We start from the raw sequence: 17,196 nt of genomic DNA, 5'->3' as shown, positions 1-17,196 counted from the left end.
CCCTGGGCCTTAGTTTGCCTACCCATGCTCTACAAGATTTTGGAGAGGGCACTCCATGTATTCCTGTGTCTGTGTCACTGTCTGAGCTGACAAGCTTCATTCTTTCGCTCTGGCTTTCTCTTTAGTTTCCCCTGCGTCCAGAGATCAGGTTATGGCTGCTCCCTGCTGTTTCTCCCTCCTCTCTGCATTCCCCTCTTATCTGCTCTCTCTCTCTGTGCCTGTGTTCTTATTCCCTGTCAGTGAAGGAACAGAGCTGACAACATGTAAGCTTTTGCAGATACCAATACATACAAATCATCTCCGTTGCTCCAAATAAACTCCAGCAATTCAAGACGTAACACTGGACAAGTAACACTGACTAACAGACAGGCTGACTTCAGACTCACAGAATGATACTACCGAGTTGACTGCATTAACCACAGATATAGTTGGGGCACTGGGCCCTTACCATAGCAACTTAACTGGCTGAACAGTAAGAAAATAAGGAGAGCCTCATGGATCAGGACAAAGGGGGTCCAGTATCCTGTTCCCACAGTAGCCAACCAGATACCGATGGGAAACCAGCAAGAAGCATTTGAGCACAGGAACAACTTTCCTCTCTTGTGGTTTCCAGACACTGATATTCAGAAGCAGCTGCTTCCAGCTGGGGAGGCAGACCATAGCCATCCTGGCTAGTAGCCATTGATAGCCTCATCCTACAGTGATTGTTAGAATTCCTGCTCCATGATTGCAGTCATGGGATTGTTGTCTATCACATAACGGTGTGTGTTTTGACTCCACACAGTGGGAAGTGACGGAGACAGGATATTTGTGTTACTGTGTTCTGTGAAGTGGGACTATTGTCCTTTGTTCTTTTTCTCTTTGCTGTCTGATGCTAGAGAGAGAGGGAGCCATGTTGCAGTGCTCCATGTGTGTTTATATGTAAATAAAGTAAATTAGCCAAAATGCTGAGTTGCTGAGGTCTGTTACGCAAGCTGCGAAGACGCTGCGGATACCTAAGTGTGCCGGTGTCTGTTGGCATTGGTCTCTGTGATGTTCGGGCTGAAGAAAGCTTTTGAAGCTCCCGAACGAATGACCAGGAGGGAGAGAACCTGCCAGTCGGGCATGTGTCTCTGCCAGGGTCTTACTCAAGTGTAGGACGAGCTCCTGACAATGACTGGTATAGGTGCCATTTTTCCAGTTTGTTGTCCTATCCCTTCCACTTCCGCTTCCTCTTCCTTTTCTCCTTTATCTCTCTTATTTTTCTCTGTTAGATATGGCAGACATTTTGTGCTATTCCATGCCCAATGCAGCCACAGCCAGCCACCCTGGCAGACATTTTGCGACCGGTGCCCACAGCACTTTTCTTAAAACTCAAAACTCTGGCCCCCAAAAATTGGTGCTCCCATTACCTATCAAGTGTTGTGCCGGGGCTGAGCTCCTGACATCTTAGTGTACATTCACGAGATATGCACTTGATTTAAAGGCCATTGGTTTAAACTCAAGAAAATTAAACCACTGGCAACTATCCCAAATGTCTGGCTTTTGCGTGCAGAAATTGGCTTGGAGCCTTTTAAAAATGGACATTTCCCCCCCCCTATTATTCTTTGCCATTCAACTGGCAAATTTACTCGAGTCTGAGGGACAATGTTTAGCCAAGGTCACCCTTGTCTCAGTGGTAAATTTAAACCTCTCCAGCCTTCTATCAGTGATGGCTCTCTGTCCCCTTTCCCCTTTTTAATCAACTCACCTGACTCCTTATTTGGAAGAGCAGATGTCTCTTAGTCCTTCGGGCATCTCAGTGCCTGGGCTTTTTTGCCATCTGTTGAAAACTATAACCAACTCTTTTGCTTGCAGGGCATAACTTTCTCCTGCCCTTGGAAAGGCACGGAACGTAGGCAGTTGCCGTATGCCAACTCCGTAGAGGCACAAGCTGGTGTAGCTATAACTTAATAGCGTCTATGGGACACGGGTGGCACTGTGGGTTAAACCACAGAGCCTAGGACTGTTGTGGTCTAAACTACTGAGCCTCTTGGGCTTGACGATCAGAAAATTGGTGTCTCGAATCCCCGTGACAGGGTGTGCTCCCGTTGCTCAGTCTCTGCTCCTGCCAACCTAGCATTTCGAAAGCACATGAAAGTGCAAGTAGATAAATAGGTACTGCTCCGGTGGGAAGGTAAACAGCGTTTCTGTGCACTGCTCTGGTTCACAAGAAGCAGCTTAGTCATGCTGGCCACATGACCTGGAATCTGTACGCCAGCTCCCTCTGCCAATAAAGCGAGATGAGCGCCGCAACCCCAGAGTCGGCCACGACTGGACCTAATGGTCAGGGGTCCCTTTACCTTTACTAATATCGTCTACACTAACTGGCAGTGGTTTCAGTCAGAGGGCACCCTGGAGATTCTGAGACTTGAACCCGGGACCTTTGCATGCAACAGAAGTCGTCAATGTGTAAGCCTGGGGGTCACCAACTGCTTTGGGACAGTGGGCACTTTGGGACGTCCAGAAACCATTGTGGGTACTAGTCAGAAAATGGCTGCCTTGGGAGATGGCATTACACAAAGAGCTGCTTTGAGATGTGGCATAACACAGAAGAGCTGTAGGGAAAAGAGTAGAAGAGTAGAAAAAGAGTCTTCTCTGTTTAAAATGGATGGGCGAGTAGGTTTCTGATCCTGGCATCCATTGAAACTGAGGTCTGTCTAAGGGGTTTGTTCAATGTAGTAGTAGTAGTAGTAATACAGTGGTACCTCGGGTTACCAACACTTCAGGTTACAGACGCTTCACGTTACAGACTCTGCTAGCCCAGAAATAGTACCTTGGGTTAAGAACTTTGCTTCAGGATGAGAACAGAAATCGCTCAGCAGTGGCATAGCGGCAGTGGGAGGCCCCATTAGCTAAAGTGGTACCTCATGTTAAGACCAGTTTCACGTTAAGAACGGACTTCCAGAACGAATTAAGTTCTTAACCCGAGGTACCACTGTAATAATATTTATATCCTGCCCATCTGGCTGGGTTTCCCTAGCCACTCTGGGCGGCTTCCAGCAGAATATTAAAATACAATGATTAATCAAATATTAAAGAAGAAGAAGAGCTTGGATTTGATATCCCGCTTTATCACTACCCGAAGGAGTCTCAAAGTGGCTAACATTCTCCTTTCCCTTCCTCCCCCACAACAAACACTCTGTGAGGTGAGTGGGGCTGAGAGACTTCAAAGAAGTGTGACTAGCCCAAGGTCACCCAGCAGCTGCATGTGGAGGAGCAGGGATGCAAACCCGGTTCACCAGATTACAAGTCCACCACTCTTAACCACTACACCACACTGGCTTCCCTAAACAGGGCTGCCTTCAGAGGTCTTCTAAAAGTCTGATAGTTGTTTATTTCTTTGACATCTGATGGGAGGACGTTCCACAGGTCGGACGCCACTACCGAGAAGGCCCTCTGCCTGGTTCCCTGAAACCTCACTTCTCGCAATGAGGGAACCGCCAGAAGGCCCTGAGAGCTGGACCTCAGTGTCTGGGCTGAACAATGGAGATGCAGATGCTCCTTCAATGTAGGTGATGCTGAATTATTGTAGACAGAAACTGAGCAGGAAATAGATACATTCTCTCGTGGATGTTTACTGAGTACTGAGATCCTCTTCAGGTGCCATAGGAATTGGGAACCTTAGTACCTGTGGGTGCCCTGTCAGAGATCCCGGGGGGGGGGAGCAGACAGAGACATAGATTAAGAATCCATCAGGAATGGAACTCTCATTCCCATGCTTCTGCCCCCCCCCCAAAGTGGCAATTTGGTCCAAAATTGTAACCACTTAGCATGACTGTACAGTGGTACCTCAGGTTACAGATGCTTCAGGTTACAGACTCCACTAACCCAGAAGTAGTACCTCGGGTTAAGAACTTTGCTTCAGGATGAGAACAGAAATCGTGCTCTAGCGGCATTGCAGCAGTGGGAGGCCTCATTAGCTAGTGTGGTGCTTCAGGTTAAGAACAGTTTCAGGTTAAGAACGGACCTCCAGAACGAATTAAGTTCATAACCTGAGGTACCACTGTACCTGTCTGACTGAGAGCATCTTGATGAGAGAGAGAGCATTTCCTGGATTCGATTGTCCACCTGCAACCAAAGTTGCACACTTCAGCAAGAGACATGCCACTGAAGACATAGGATTATTTTTCACACAACAGAATCTGAGGAAAGGCTCTTTGGACAGCTTTGGGCAGTGATGTCATATCCCCACGGGGCACACTGCCTAGCAGGGCACAGATTCCATAGCAATATGGATGTGACAGGCAAGAGGGCATCTCGCTTGGGCTGGTGATGTCACCTGCTGACGTCATGATGCCAGCATTCACAGATGTGTGATTCACAAGTGTGGGAGGATTTGCTGCGAGTCGTGATTCCCCTTCTCTGAAATAACTGCATTTGGCCCCAGATTGCTTGCCTTCTATGAGTGCATAATGCCTTTAAACACGTTAGTCTTGACGTGGCCATAAAGTGATTGTTTAGGATAAATAAGTGCCTTCGGTTGCTCTGGGGAGGGGAATGTGGTGAATAGACCACATTTATTGCCTGCGCTTCTCCTTCAGTTCTTCGCATTCCCATCTAAAGGCTTCGCAGAGACCCTGGAGATCAATTAGCAATAACAAGCTAGATGGATCAGCTTTGATCAGGCCTCTCCATACATCTAACATTCCTTTAAGGCACAAGAGTGAAATGTTGGTATGCATTGTATGGAGACTGGCAGCAGATCAGAGTGACTGGGGGAACATAGACAGATGAGTAGGGTACAAATAAGGTAAAAAGTTAAATGACTCCTGGACGGTTAAGTCCAGTCAAAGGCGACTATGGGGTTGCGGAGTTCATCTCGCTTTCAGGCTGAGGGAGCCAGTGTTTGTCCGCAGACAGCTTTCCGGGTCATGTAGCCAGCATGACTTAACCGCTTCTGGCACAACAGGACACCGTGATGAGTGCCAGAGTGCACGGAAATGCTGCTTACCTTCCTGCCGCAGTGGTACCTAATAATAATAATAATAATAATAATAATAATAATAATAATAATAATAATAATTTATTATTTATACCCCGCCCATCTGGCTGGGCTAACCCAGCCACTCTGGGCAGCTTCCAAAAAAATATTAAAATACTGTAATACATCAAACATCAAAAGCTTCCCTAAACAGGGCTGCCTTCTTGCACTTTATTTACTTGCACTGGTGTGGTGTGCTTTCGAACTGCTAGGTTGGCAGGAGCTGGGACAGAGCAACGGGAGCTCACTCCATTGCGGGGATTTGAACTGTCAACCTTCCAATCGGCAAGCTCAAGAGGCTTGGTGGTTTAGACCACAGCGCCACCTGCATCCCTTTTATACAGGTTCCGTCCCTGGCATCTTCAGGTAAAAAAGGTAAAGGGACCTCTGACCATTAGGTCCTGTCATGGCCGACTCTGGGGTTGTGGCGCTCATCTCGCTTTATTGGCTGAGGGAGCCGGCGTACAGCTTCTGGGCCATGTGGCCAGCATGACTAAGCCGCTTCTGGCAAACCAGAGCAGCGCACAGAAACGCCATTTACCTTCCCGCTGGAGCGGTACCTATTTATCTACTTGCACTTTGACATGCTTTTGAACTGCTAGGTTGGCAGGAGCAGGGACCGAGCAACGGGAGCTCACCCCGTCGCAGGGATTTGAACCGCCGACCTTGTGATCGGCAAGTCCTAGGTTCTGTGGTTTAATCCACAGCGCCACCTGCATCCCTTGGCATCTTCAGGTAGAGTTAGACATATCCAAAACACTAGAGAGGCGCTGTCAACCAGGGCAGACAACACTGATCTGCTCTGTCTCAGCATAACGCATCTTCCTGTGTTCCATTTCTCTTACAAAACCAGAGCAGCGGAATCAGAAACTGAGCTGGAAAACGCCCGGCTGCCCAAAAAAAGTCTGGACCCCTGCTAAAGCATAAAATCAAAATTTAAGTGCGGAGCTTGTTCTGCTGTAAATGGCAGCTTTTATAGAGGCTGCCTCTCTCTCCCATTTAAGAATCAACTTCAATTTTTGCATCCAGCCTCCGCTACGCGATGAGCTGATTTTGTTGAAACGGCTTTGTGAGATCGCATTTATCATGTGTGTGTGTGTGGCTCCGAGCTTTCAAAGCCCATTCATCTCTTGGGCTCCCATGTTCACTTGCATCAGTGTATGCAATGTCTCTTATGTCACAGAGACGTGTGAGATCCTAAGAGATTTCACTGGTATTGTTGACCCACGCTTGGCTCCTCTTCTCTTGAATTCCCAGATTCTGTCTTAATTTCACTTTATTTGGCAAGTTTTCTTCCTTGGCTGGGGCAACCCAGTCAGATGGGCTGGGTATAATTATTTATTATTATTATTAGGAATAGGACATCCCTGTTTTCATCAGAGAAATGTTGAAGAGGATGTGTGTGTGCACTTTTTCTCTTCCCAGCTCTCTGTGAATAGGACGGGCTTATTCTGGGGAAGAAAATTGCCCTGATGAGATAACAGAAGTATAGATGTGCCCACAGGCCTTAAAAATACAGTGGTACCTCTGGTTGCGAACAGGATCTGTTCCGGAGGCCTGTTCGCAACATGAAAAGAACGCAACCCGCAGCAGCACGTCTGTGCACGTGCGGGTTGCAATTTGCTGCTTCTGCGCATGCGTGTGACGTCATTTTGCGCTTCTGCGCATGCGCGAGCGGTGAAACCTGGAAGTAACCCTTTCTGGTACTTCCGGGTCGCTGTAGCACGTAACCTGAAAGAACGTAACATGAAGCAGACATAAAATGAGGTATGACTGTAGTTGGTGATCATTGAAATACCTTAAGTCTTATCCATCCGATAAAATGAATTGGTAGTGATCAAACTGATTGTTTCACTTCAAAATGTTGGTGCTCCTCTGCATAAAACATTCACTGCATGTAGGATGATGATGATGATGATGATGATGATAATTTATTCATACCCCACCAATCTGGCTGGCTTTCCCCAGCAACTCTGGGCAGCTTCCAACAAAATATGATAAAACATCAAACATTAAAAACTTCCCTAAACAGGGCTGCCTTCAGATGTCTTCTAAAAGTCAGATAGTTGTTTATTTCCTTGACTTCTGAAGGGAGGGCGTTCCACAGGGCAGGCGCCACTACCAAGAAGGCCCTCTGCCTGGTTCCCTGTAACCTCACTTCTCGCAGAGAAGGAACCGCCAGAAAGCCCTCGGCGCTGGACCTCAGTGTGTGGGCAAAACGACGGGGGTGTAGACGTTCCTTCAGGTATACTGGGCTGAGGCCGAATCTCTCTCCCATTTGTATTGGTTTTCTGTTTTCAATTACCGTATTTATTTGAAACTAAAGCGCACCTCAAATTTTCAGAACCTTGAAACCAAGAAAAGTATTTGCTGGCGGATGTAAATGTGCCATTGAATCTAATTCACACCTTAATTTTCACAACGTGATTTGACCAAAAAAGGGTGAGCATTAGATGCGAGTAAATACGGTATTATTTTTTGTGGCACAGAGGATAGGAAACATTCAGAACTGGTCTCTACCTCCCACCCACAGCTCAATGTGGTACGGTCTTCTTTACTCCCTCAGGATTTTACCACTGTGTTTTGCTCCAAGGGTTGAGCAGCAAGGGTGCTATTCAAGAGCCCTTCCAGGAGCGTGGGAATGGTCTCACTTTAGTGGATCTGATCCAGAGAATTATGGGAATTGGCTTCAGAGGCTAAAAGCATTACTGCACATTCATTCCTAGTTGGCATGCAAAGGATGCCCTCGTTCCCGATGCTGTCTGCCATACATTGTCCGGCACTGTGGCAGCAACTGCCAAGGTTAAATATAGAGACACAGGACTTTGGCTGGGAGTCGCTGAAGCTTTGAGCACATCAGCGCCTGCAAAGAACCACAGTCAGCAACCCAGAATGGTTGACTCCATTAGCCCAGTAAAGGTAAAGGGATCCCTGAACATTAGGTCCAGTCGTAGCCGACTCTGGGGTTGCGGCGCTCATCTCGCTTTATTGGCCGAGGGAGCTGGCATACAGCTTCCGGGTCATGTGGCCAGCATGACTAAGCTGCTTCTGGCGAACCAGAGCAGAGCACGGAAACGCCTTTTACCTTCCCGCTGGAGTGGTACCTATTTATCTTCTTGCAATTTGATGTGCTTTCAAACTGCTAGGTTGGCAGGAGCAGGGACCGAGCAATGGGAGCTCACCCTGTAGCGGGGATTTGAACCGCCACCTTCTGATTGGTAAGTCCTAGGCTTTGTGGTTTAACCCACAGCGCCACCCGCATCCCTAGCCGTTAGCCCAGTAGTAGTTTGGAAAGAAACAAGCCCAACATTTTCAAACAAAACTCGATAGTCGGTGAACATCCAACATCCACATGGAACTCCTAAACCGTGCACTAGCAATGGCAAGAACCATGGTTTGGGAATCTTTCATGATAGCCTGGTTTTGCACAGACGCTCCTTCTTCCTCCCACTGAACATTCTGATATCTGCCCTGACTTCCAAGATCATAGCAAACCATAGTTTACCATAGCTGAGCAAGCTATGTTTTGCACAAGCTATGGCTTCCAGCTCTGGTTTTGTATCTCAGCTCTGGTTTGTTCTGCAAACCATTGTTTCCCAAATTTGAATGCAGTGGCAATTTATAACATGCAAACACATGTAGAGTCATACAATAGTCTGTACAGCTATTTGAATTTTGCCTTTCTCAACGGTATTGGATCACTCTAGAACCCAGCGTGTTTGCTCCTATAGATTAGTGTGTGAGACACATTTTTGGGGGGTGTTTTTTGGTACTGAGTTTAATTCACGTGGGTTGGAATTTCCAGCCCATTCTGTTTTCATAGGTTCGAATTCCAGTCCTTTCTGCAAAGGTTTGCTTTCAACTGATCCCAAGCCGCCTTAGGAACACATGTATTGAGAGAGTTCATTGAGAAGGACCCTAGTATTCAGTCTACAATTGGATTCTGGGCTCTATCCTTAGAATAATTACTCTGGATGAAGAGATTTTTTTCAGCTTTGCCATTTCCCTCTTTGACAGAAAACATCAGGACTGCAGTATCTTGGCTTCCATTTTAATTTTGCTTTTCTTTCTTTTAATGGCAAGAATAAGAAGTTCGTTGTTTTTTGTTTTTTTTGGAGATCCTGATCACCCGCTCTCTCCAAACCCGCTTTCAGACTGCCCAGTCATTCTGCTAATTTTGATCAAAATCTTCTCAATTTCAAAAAGGCCTCTGGGGACACAATTAGGAAGAGCTCTTCATAGGACGGACTGTCGGTGCCAGGATGGAGCACTTTTAAAAGCCGAGGGCAGGATAGTTTTAATTTAATTACCGATCCAATTAAAGCTTTCTCCTTGGGTGGGTTTCAGCAGTGTTCCTTGTTCAGCTCCGAGCCAGACGGTGATCAGGAAATGTTTCGACAGAGATTTCTCTTTGGAGTCCCACAGATTGAAGTGGTTGAGGGGGCATATATATGGTATAAGGTAATCTCACAGAGCCTAGGACTTGCCAATCAGAAGGTTGGCGGTTTGAATCCCCGCGACGGGTGAGCTTCCGTTGCTCGGTCCCTGCTCCTGCCAACCTAGCAGTTCAAAAGCACAATGTGCAAGTAGATAAATAGGTACCACTCCAGCGGGAAGGTAAACGGCATTTCCGTGCGCTGCTCTGGTTCGCCAGAAGCAGCTTAGTCATGCTGACCACATGACCCCGAAGCTGTCTGCGGACAAACGCCGGCTCCCTCGGCCAATAAAGCGAGATGAGCACCACAACCCCAGGGTCGGTCACAACTGGACCTAATGTTCAGGGGTCCCTTTACCTTTTTAATCTCACAGTTATGGGACTCCATAATTTCCCCTTTCTTTGGAAGAATCAGCCGAGCAAAGAAAAACCCTTTAAAAGGAAAGGAAGGAAGAAAGAAAGAGCCCTGATTAATTTACAAAGACCACCACAGGTGCGTTTTGATTTGGTGGCATCCTCGTCGAATCCTTGAGGGCTGTGCGATTCGTTTCCTCCAAGGCCTTTGAAGTGTTATCTCTGCTCTGCCTCTCTCAAAAGGCATCTGAGATGGTTACAGTCCCAGAGCAAAGGTATTTCAAAACAAGTACCCTGTCGGATGCCGAGAGATGTTACATTTGTGCATTTCTTTTGAGATGTTTGATTGAATGGTTTCCCAAAGATGCTATAAAAGGAAGCCGGCTACAAACAAACAAACAAATGAAAATCTCTAAGCAACAGCATGGAAAAATCGCAGGCACTTGATAAACTAGGACTACAAAAATAGGCAATGCTTAGGGTTATATGGTAAGGCCTAGGCTTGCCTATTTATTTATTTATTTATTTAGTCATTGGGACTCAGTGGTACCTCGGATCTATACACTGTTACACAGTTGTATAGATCCTCAAACTATTTAGCTGATTATCATCAATAGAAAAGTTTGTGAATGTTTATTCAAAGCCAGCCAAGGAGTCCAGTTCGCTTTGTTGTGTCTTCAGATACTTTGTAAAGGGTTCCCATTCATCTTTAAAGTCACAGTTATACTCTGGAGGTCCTCTCTTAACCTGAAACTGTTCTTAACCTGAAGCACCACTTTAGCTAATGGGGCCTCCCGCTGCTGCCGCTGCGCGATTTCTGTTCTCATCCTGAAGCAAAGTTCTTAACCCAAGGTACTATTTCTGGGTTAGCGGAGTCTGTAACCTGAAGCGTCTGTAACCCGAAGCGTCTGTAACCCGAGGTACCACTGTATTTCCAAAGAAGTGTGCAAACGATCGGGCTGGAAGAAGAACAGCTAGTTGAAAAAAATATATTAATTCACCATAGAATAGTAGAGTTGGAAGAACCTCTAAGGATCATCTAGTCCAACCCTCAGCACTGCAGGAAGCACAGCTCATTAATCCCTGGCAGATGGCTACCCAACCTCTGTTTAAAAACCTCAGAGTAGTACCATTGAACTTAAGGGATTCAACTTACTTACTCATTAATCTCCATGGGTCTATTCTGATTAAAACTTGGTTGAACGTCACCCATAAATGCGTGATCACGCATCACTCGCACTCAGACCTGTCATAAGGTCTGTTATGTTGCATATATATCTTCACAGACTCTGCTTGAATCTGACCTGCCTCCCCAGATTTCATTGCCTTCTTGATAGAATTTGCCGGGCTGTTTTTCAAGCAAGCCATTGCTCTGTGTGCAACAGAACTCTGAATGTGCTGGCATGCTCTGCCCTCTTCTCCCTTCGATTAATTCACACTCGGTCGTTGCGCTTCCTCCTATCAGATCCTCGTGTCTCCCACCACCAGTAGCCAAGCGTGCTGCCAGTCAAACCTTTCTCAGCCTCCTTGGGAGATTTGGGAGGGGGGGAGTTTGAGAGTGGGCATTTCCTCAGCTTCTGTCTTCATTGCACCATCCTGCCTCATCCATCACATCGCGCCGTGTTCTGCACCGATCGCTGGTGTTCTCTCCCAGGGAAATTGAAACCGATTCATCTCAATTGGATGCAGAAAGCTGTAAACAGCATCCTCAAGGCAAAAGGAGCTGGACTGGGAGGCTCAGGCCTGAAGAAATTAACACTCGCAGCATCGTTTTATAGCATACGGTGCTAAGTGGTTGTACTCAGGAACCCCAAGCCGGCATACTGCGCTGGGGAAACAAAGAACGGACCGTGGAGCTGGCTTTCCAATTATTGTAATTACCGTATTTTTCGCTCCATAAGGCGCACCTGACCATAAGACGCACCTAGTTTTTAGAGGGGGAATGCAAGAAAAAAATATTCTTTCAAGGGAGCGCTGAGCAGAGCCTGTATGCATCCCAGGCTCTGCTCAGTGCTCCCTTTCACGAGCCGCGTGGAGCGGGTATGCAGCGCTTGGAGGCTTTTCCCCAGGAGGGGAAAAGAGCGTGCAGCTCTTGCGGGCTTTTCTACGAGGTGGGAGAAGGACAGTCCATCAGTGACAGGCTGCCCTTCTCCCTCCTCGGGGAAAAGTCCGCAAGAGCTGCGCGGAGCATGTGTGCAGCTCTTGGGGGCTTTTCCTGCCTGCCTCCCGCCTGCATTCACACACACACATAACACACACACACATTTCCCCTTACTTTTTAGGAGGGGAAAATGCGTCTTATGGAGCGAAAAATACAGTATATAAATTTAGAGAATCACTTTTCCCATGGAACAGCATTCAAAGCCGCATACAGTATAGGAAAGGGAAACTTGTAAAACACAACCAGGATGAACAAAAGCTCTCGACCGTGAAAGAGCAGGAAGAAGGAGGCAGTGGAGGCAGCAGCATGCAAGGCAGATGTTTCACCCGTGGGATAGCCATCCTCATATAACCAATGTGCTTAGGTTTAATTAATGCATGAAGGCATTAATCCCATAAAGTCCTGCCAGACTTAGCCTTGGTCACTTCCCTTACCTTGGGAGGAAACAAGTAATCAAGCCTACTGTTCGTTCCCAGTCTGCATGAGAAACTCAAAAGGTGGAGATGTTGCTCCAGCTCAGACCACATGGCTCTCACAAGCCACTCTAGTTCCTATACTAAAAATTTAGAAACTTTCACTACTGCTCTGTAAGCCCAATTTCATTGCCAGTGCAACTTTTTCTGAATGCTGTATCGAATAGCACATGAACCTGACCTTCGGAGAGTTTGTAAGTAAGCCATTTTAAACTTAACAAATGTGTGGTCTTTTCCTATGCTAAGGGAGGAGGGAAACTTTGGAAGGAACTTGGAAGGGCACATTTTACAGGTCTGAGCCATGCTTTGCTTGGCTGTGATTTTTTGTGATTTTAAATCTCCGCTGGGGTTCTATCACCAAAGAGAGCCCCAAACTTGGATCTTGGCAGCCCTGAATTCTCCTTTCTGTACAATTTTCCCCTGAGCCAACACTACCAACTGTCAGGCTTCAACGAATCGGCTTCCTCACTCCTTTTGGCAGTAGATAAACAGAACAAAGGAAAAGGAGTCTTCTTACCAGTTATAAACTTTAATGATCACAGCGAGAGAACAAATAATCCATTCCTAGGAATGGTGGTGCTCCCAATTAAGGGCTTCACCCACTTCCTCCCTAGTCACCCATGTCACTACTGCGTCTTGTAACCTGATCTCACAACCACTGTGTTTTCTGTGCTGCCACCTTATCAGCTCTCCTTGACCTTGGCCTGAGCGGGTGAATGCTTTCCAGAGACAGTGAATCTGTTAACTCCCTCCCTCCCAGTGCTTCTTCTCCTAGCTGTTTCCCATCCAGTATTTCCCAGCTTCTGCCTTCTGAACTACGTCCCTCTGCAAGCCACTGTTCCAAATCTATACTGCCCTCCGGCTCCTGGGAAGATCCAGGATCCGGAGCAGGAGGAGGGGGAGGGGGAGGATCCCACCATTCCTCCTCAGTGCAGCCCTCCTCAGCACAATCCCTGACACCAGCTGAGCTACAACCCACTCCCCTTGGCATAATGTTTTTCTCTAAATATAGGTATCTTTGCCTCTCTTCCTTTCCCACCACCCCCAATACTGTAGTTTAGGCTTCCTCCAGGAGAGTGAAAATAGACCATCCGTCTATTTGTTAAGACGAGCCTTTTTCCTCTTCGTTTTCAGGCTGCTCCGATGCATTCAGACTGTTTCATCAGGAAGGAGCAAGAGGCCTGCTTGGAGACCATCCGGAAGCTGAACGCCTTAATGCCACTGAACGAATCGGCTCCAGGTACGTTTTTAGGGCATACCCCAACTCAGCACGCACCCTTGCAGTTTTTCCAGAGCTGGGAAAGGAAGGAATGCCTGGGAAACATCGGAAGGTAGGTGGGGACATGTTGGTTAATGCCCCTGTCCTTTATCTCTTCTTGCACTGGCTCCCGATAGAGTATCGGGTCAGGTTTAAGGTGCTGGTTTTGACCTTTAAAGCCCTTTGTGGCTTAGGGTCTTTGTATTTACGGAACCGCCTCTCCTGGTATGCCCCGCAGAGGACCTTAAGGTCCATGAATAATCATAGTTTAGAGGTCCCGGGCCCTAAGGAAGTCAGATTATCCTCCACCAGGGCCAGGGCCTTCTCAGTGATGGCTCCGACCTGGTGGAATGCTCTGTCCTATGAGATCAGGGCCCTGCAGGATTTAACTTCCTTCCACAGGGCCTGTAAGACAGAGCTATTCCACCTGGCTTTCAACTTGAACTTAGCCTGATCTTTTATTCCCCTTCCTTCCCTCCCCCTCCCCTTTTTATGAAGATTACAGGCTCTGGGATCCCACAGCTAATTCTCCTCTGGTCTCCTCGCTGGCTCAAATAGGACTAATTTAGCCAGCTAGCCCTGGTGATCATCTAATGTTTATTGGATGTATTTCCCCCTATATTGATTTTTGAATTCTGAATGTATTGTTATTCACATTTTATACTGTATTTTATGCTGTTTTTTGTTGCATCAGTTAAGTGTTTTAAATTTATTGTTAGCCACCCTGAGCCTGGTTTTCTGAAGTGGGAAAGGCAGGGTATAAATAAAAATTTTATTTATTTATTTATTTATTTATTTATTTATTTATTTATTCATTCATTCATTCATTCATTCCTTCCTTCCTTCCTTCCTTCCTTCATTCATTCATTCATTCTTCAAGAGTTGGGGGTTGACTTACAAAGTTCAGAGTGAAACTGACAATGCAAAGACGCAGCAGACCTCCTAAATGTACACACTTCCACTTTTCACTATGTTCCGCTGAAGGCTTTTGTTGCAACTATGTCCTGTATTTTGGTCTTCTTTGTGCTGGACGTTTGTGGTTCATTTTGACTGGCTTCTGATGCTCTTATTGTCGTACCTATGCTATATTGTATTTTAATTGTAGCCCACATTGTGGAGGCTCCCACCCCACCCCCGCTTTAAAGATTTCCTTTCTTTAGTTCCATTTATGAATCAATTTCCGCAAAATATCTTGAAGCAATTTCACAAGAAAAACACATGAGCAGTGAAAACAATTATGCAATTTCATGGGCGCAAACACTTTAAAAAGCAATTAAAAACCTTTTGTTATATATATATATATATATATATATATATATATATATATATATATAAGGTAAAGGTACCCCTGCCCGTACGGGCCAGTCTTGACAGACTCTGGGGTTGTGCGCCCATCTCACTTAAGAGGCCGGGAGCCAGCGCTGTCCGAAGACACTTCCGGGTCAGGTGGCCAGCGTGACAAGCTGCATCTGGCGAGCCAGCGCAGCACACGGAACGCCGTTTACCTTCCCGCCAGTAAGCGGTCCCTATTTATCTACTTGCACCCGGGGGTGCTTTCGAACTGCTAGGTTGGCAGGCGCTGGGACCGAGCAGCGGGAGCGCACCCCGCCGCGGGGATTCGAACCGCCGACCTTTCGATCGGCAAGCCCTAGGCGCTGAGGCTTTTACCCACAGCGCCACCCGCGTCATATATATATATTCAAGCACGATCTCATGTGTAAAAGCAGTTTCAGATCCAATACAGACTGAAGGTCCTTATTGGATTGGGACCCTCGTAATCGGTTTCTTGTTGGCAGCTCGAAGAAATAAGGCAGATTAAATGAGACAGCTGGTAGGGGAGGGAAAGGTACTGCTCGCTCGTTTTGTCTTTGGCAGAAAACGAAGCATAAAAAACATTCGAGTCAATGGCAGAGGGCAGAGAAGGGAGAAACGCTGTCGGAATGCAAATGCTACTCTCCCTTGTCATTGCAGGGGAACCTCTCAATGGGACCTTTTCCTACTCCAGGGAAAGTGTGAAAGAGAATGTGGCAGCTAGACTGGTGACTGGGAGTGGCATTCTGGGAGGCATTCTCTCTGCTGGGAGCAAGTCCTACCTGATGTCTACATGGGGCTACCTTTGAAGGTGACCCAGAAACTACACCTAATCCAGAATGTGGCAGCTAGACTGGTGACTAGGGGCGGCTGCCGAGACCACATAACACCGGTCTTTAAAGACCTACATTGGCTCCCAGTACGTTTCCGAGCACAATTCAAAGTGTTGGTGCTGACCTTTAAAGCCTTAAATGACCTTGGTCCAGTATACCTGAAGGAGCATCTCCACCCCCATCATCCAGCCCGGACACTGAGGTCCAGCGCCGAGGGTCTTCTGGTGGTTCCCTCACTGCGAGAAGTGAAGTTACATGGAACTAGGCAGAGGGCCTTCTCGGTAGTGGCGCCCGCCTTGTGGAATGCCCTCCCACCAGATGTCAAAGAGAAAAATAACTACCAGACTTTCATACAATTCAGTGTATCTGAAGAAGTGTGCATGCACACGAAAGCTCATACCAAGAACTAACTTAGTTGGTCTTTAAGGTGCTACTGAAAGGAAAAAATATTTTTGTTTTGACTATGGCAGACCAACACGGCTACCTATCTGTTACCAGACTTTTAGAAGACATCTGAAGGCTGCCCTGTTTAAGAAAGCTTTTAATGTTTAATAGGTTATTGTATTTTAGTGTTTTGTTGGAAGCCACCCAGAGTGGCTGGGGGGACCCAGCCAGGTGGCCAGGGTATAAATACATTTATTATTATTATTATTATTATTATTATTATTATTATTATTATTAAAAGGAAGAGAAGCCAGTCCGAAGATACTTGAATTCTCTGCTCAGTGCAAACTCTGCCAATCAAACATTTTTGCATAATAATCTCACAGCGAAGTATTATTCACACATCATACACCAGGGGCAGGGAATGTCTGGACCATGGGCTTAATCTGGCCCACCAGGTCTTGGAAATTGGCCTGCCAATCTTCTTCGTAGGCGCCACACACACCTTTCTGACACCTGACATCGCATATGGCATCAGGTGCCGCAAAATTCCAGCCGCAGTGGGAAGGAACATGTGCAAGCACTTTTTGTAGGAAAAATCCTGCCACTTTTAAAGGCTGCAGAGTGACAGAAAGCAAGGGAAAGACCCATTGGAATACCCCTGCAGTGTAAGAGGGCAAGTGTGGTGTAGTGGTTAAGAGGTGTAGTCTTGCAATCTGGTGAACCGGGTTCGATTCCCCGCTCCTCCACATGCAGCTGCTGGGTGACCTTGGGCTAGTCACACTTCTCTGAAGTCTCTCGGCCCCACTCACCTCACAGAGTGTTTGTTGTGGGGGAGGAAGGGAAAGGAGAATGTTAGCCGCTTTGAGACTCCTTAGGGTAGTGATAAAGTGGGATATCAAATCCAATCCAAAACTCTTCTTAAGAGTTTGTTGTTGTTGTTTAGTCGTTTAGCCGTGTCCGACTCTTCGTGACCCCATGGACC

At 46.8% G+C, this 17,196-nt stretch overlaps 1 protein-coding gene across 10 annotated transcripts in view; it reads left to right on the top strand.

The window, feature by feature from the left end:
* ADCYAP1R1 (ADCYAP receptor type I) overlaps window positions 1–17,196 on the top strand; it is a 141,780-nt gene that overhangs the window by 42,291 nt on the left and 82,293 nt on the right. For all 10 annotated transcript variants that reach the window (XM_053359201.1, XM_053359199.1, XM_053359204.1 and 7 more), the window contains exon 3: window positions 13,560–13,665. In XM_053359201.1, coding sequence (XP_053215176.1) covers window positions 13,560–13,665 — 106 coding nt within the window. The remainder of the gene's footprint in view (window positions 1–13,559; window positions 13,666–17,196) is intronic.

Source organism: Podarcis raffonei, chromosome 12 (genome assembly GCF_027172205.1).
Source record: "Podarcis raffonei isolate rPodRaf1 chromosome 12, rPodRaf1.pri, whole genome shotgun sequence".
Lineage (NCBI taxonomy): Eukaryota > Metazoa > Chordata > Lepidosauria > Squamata > Lacertidae > Podarcis > Podarcis raffonei.
Note: the sequence above shows the minus strand (reverse complement) of the source record. Positions and strands in the feature narration are given on the sequence as shown.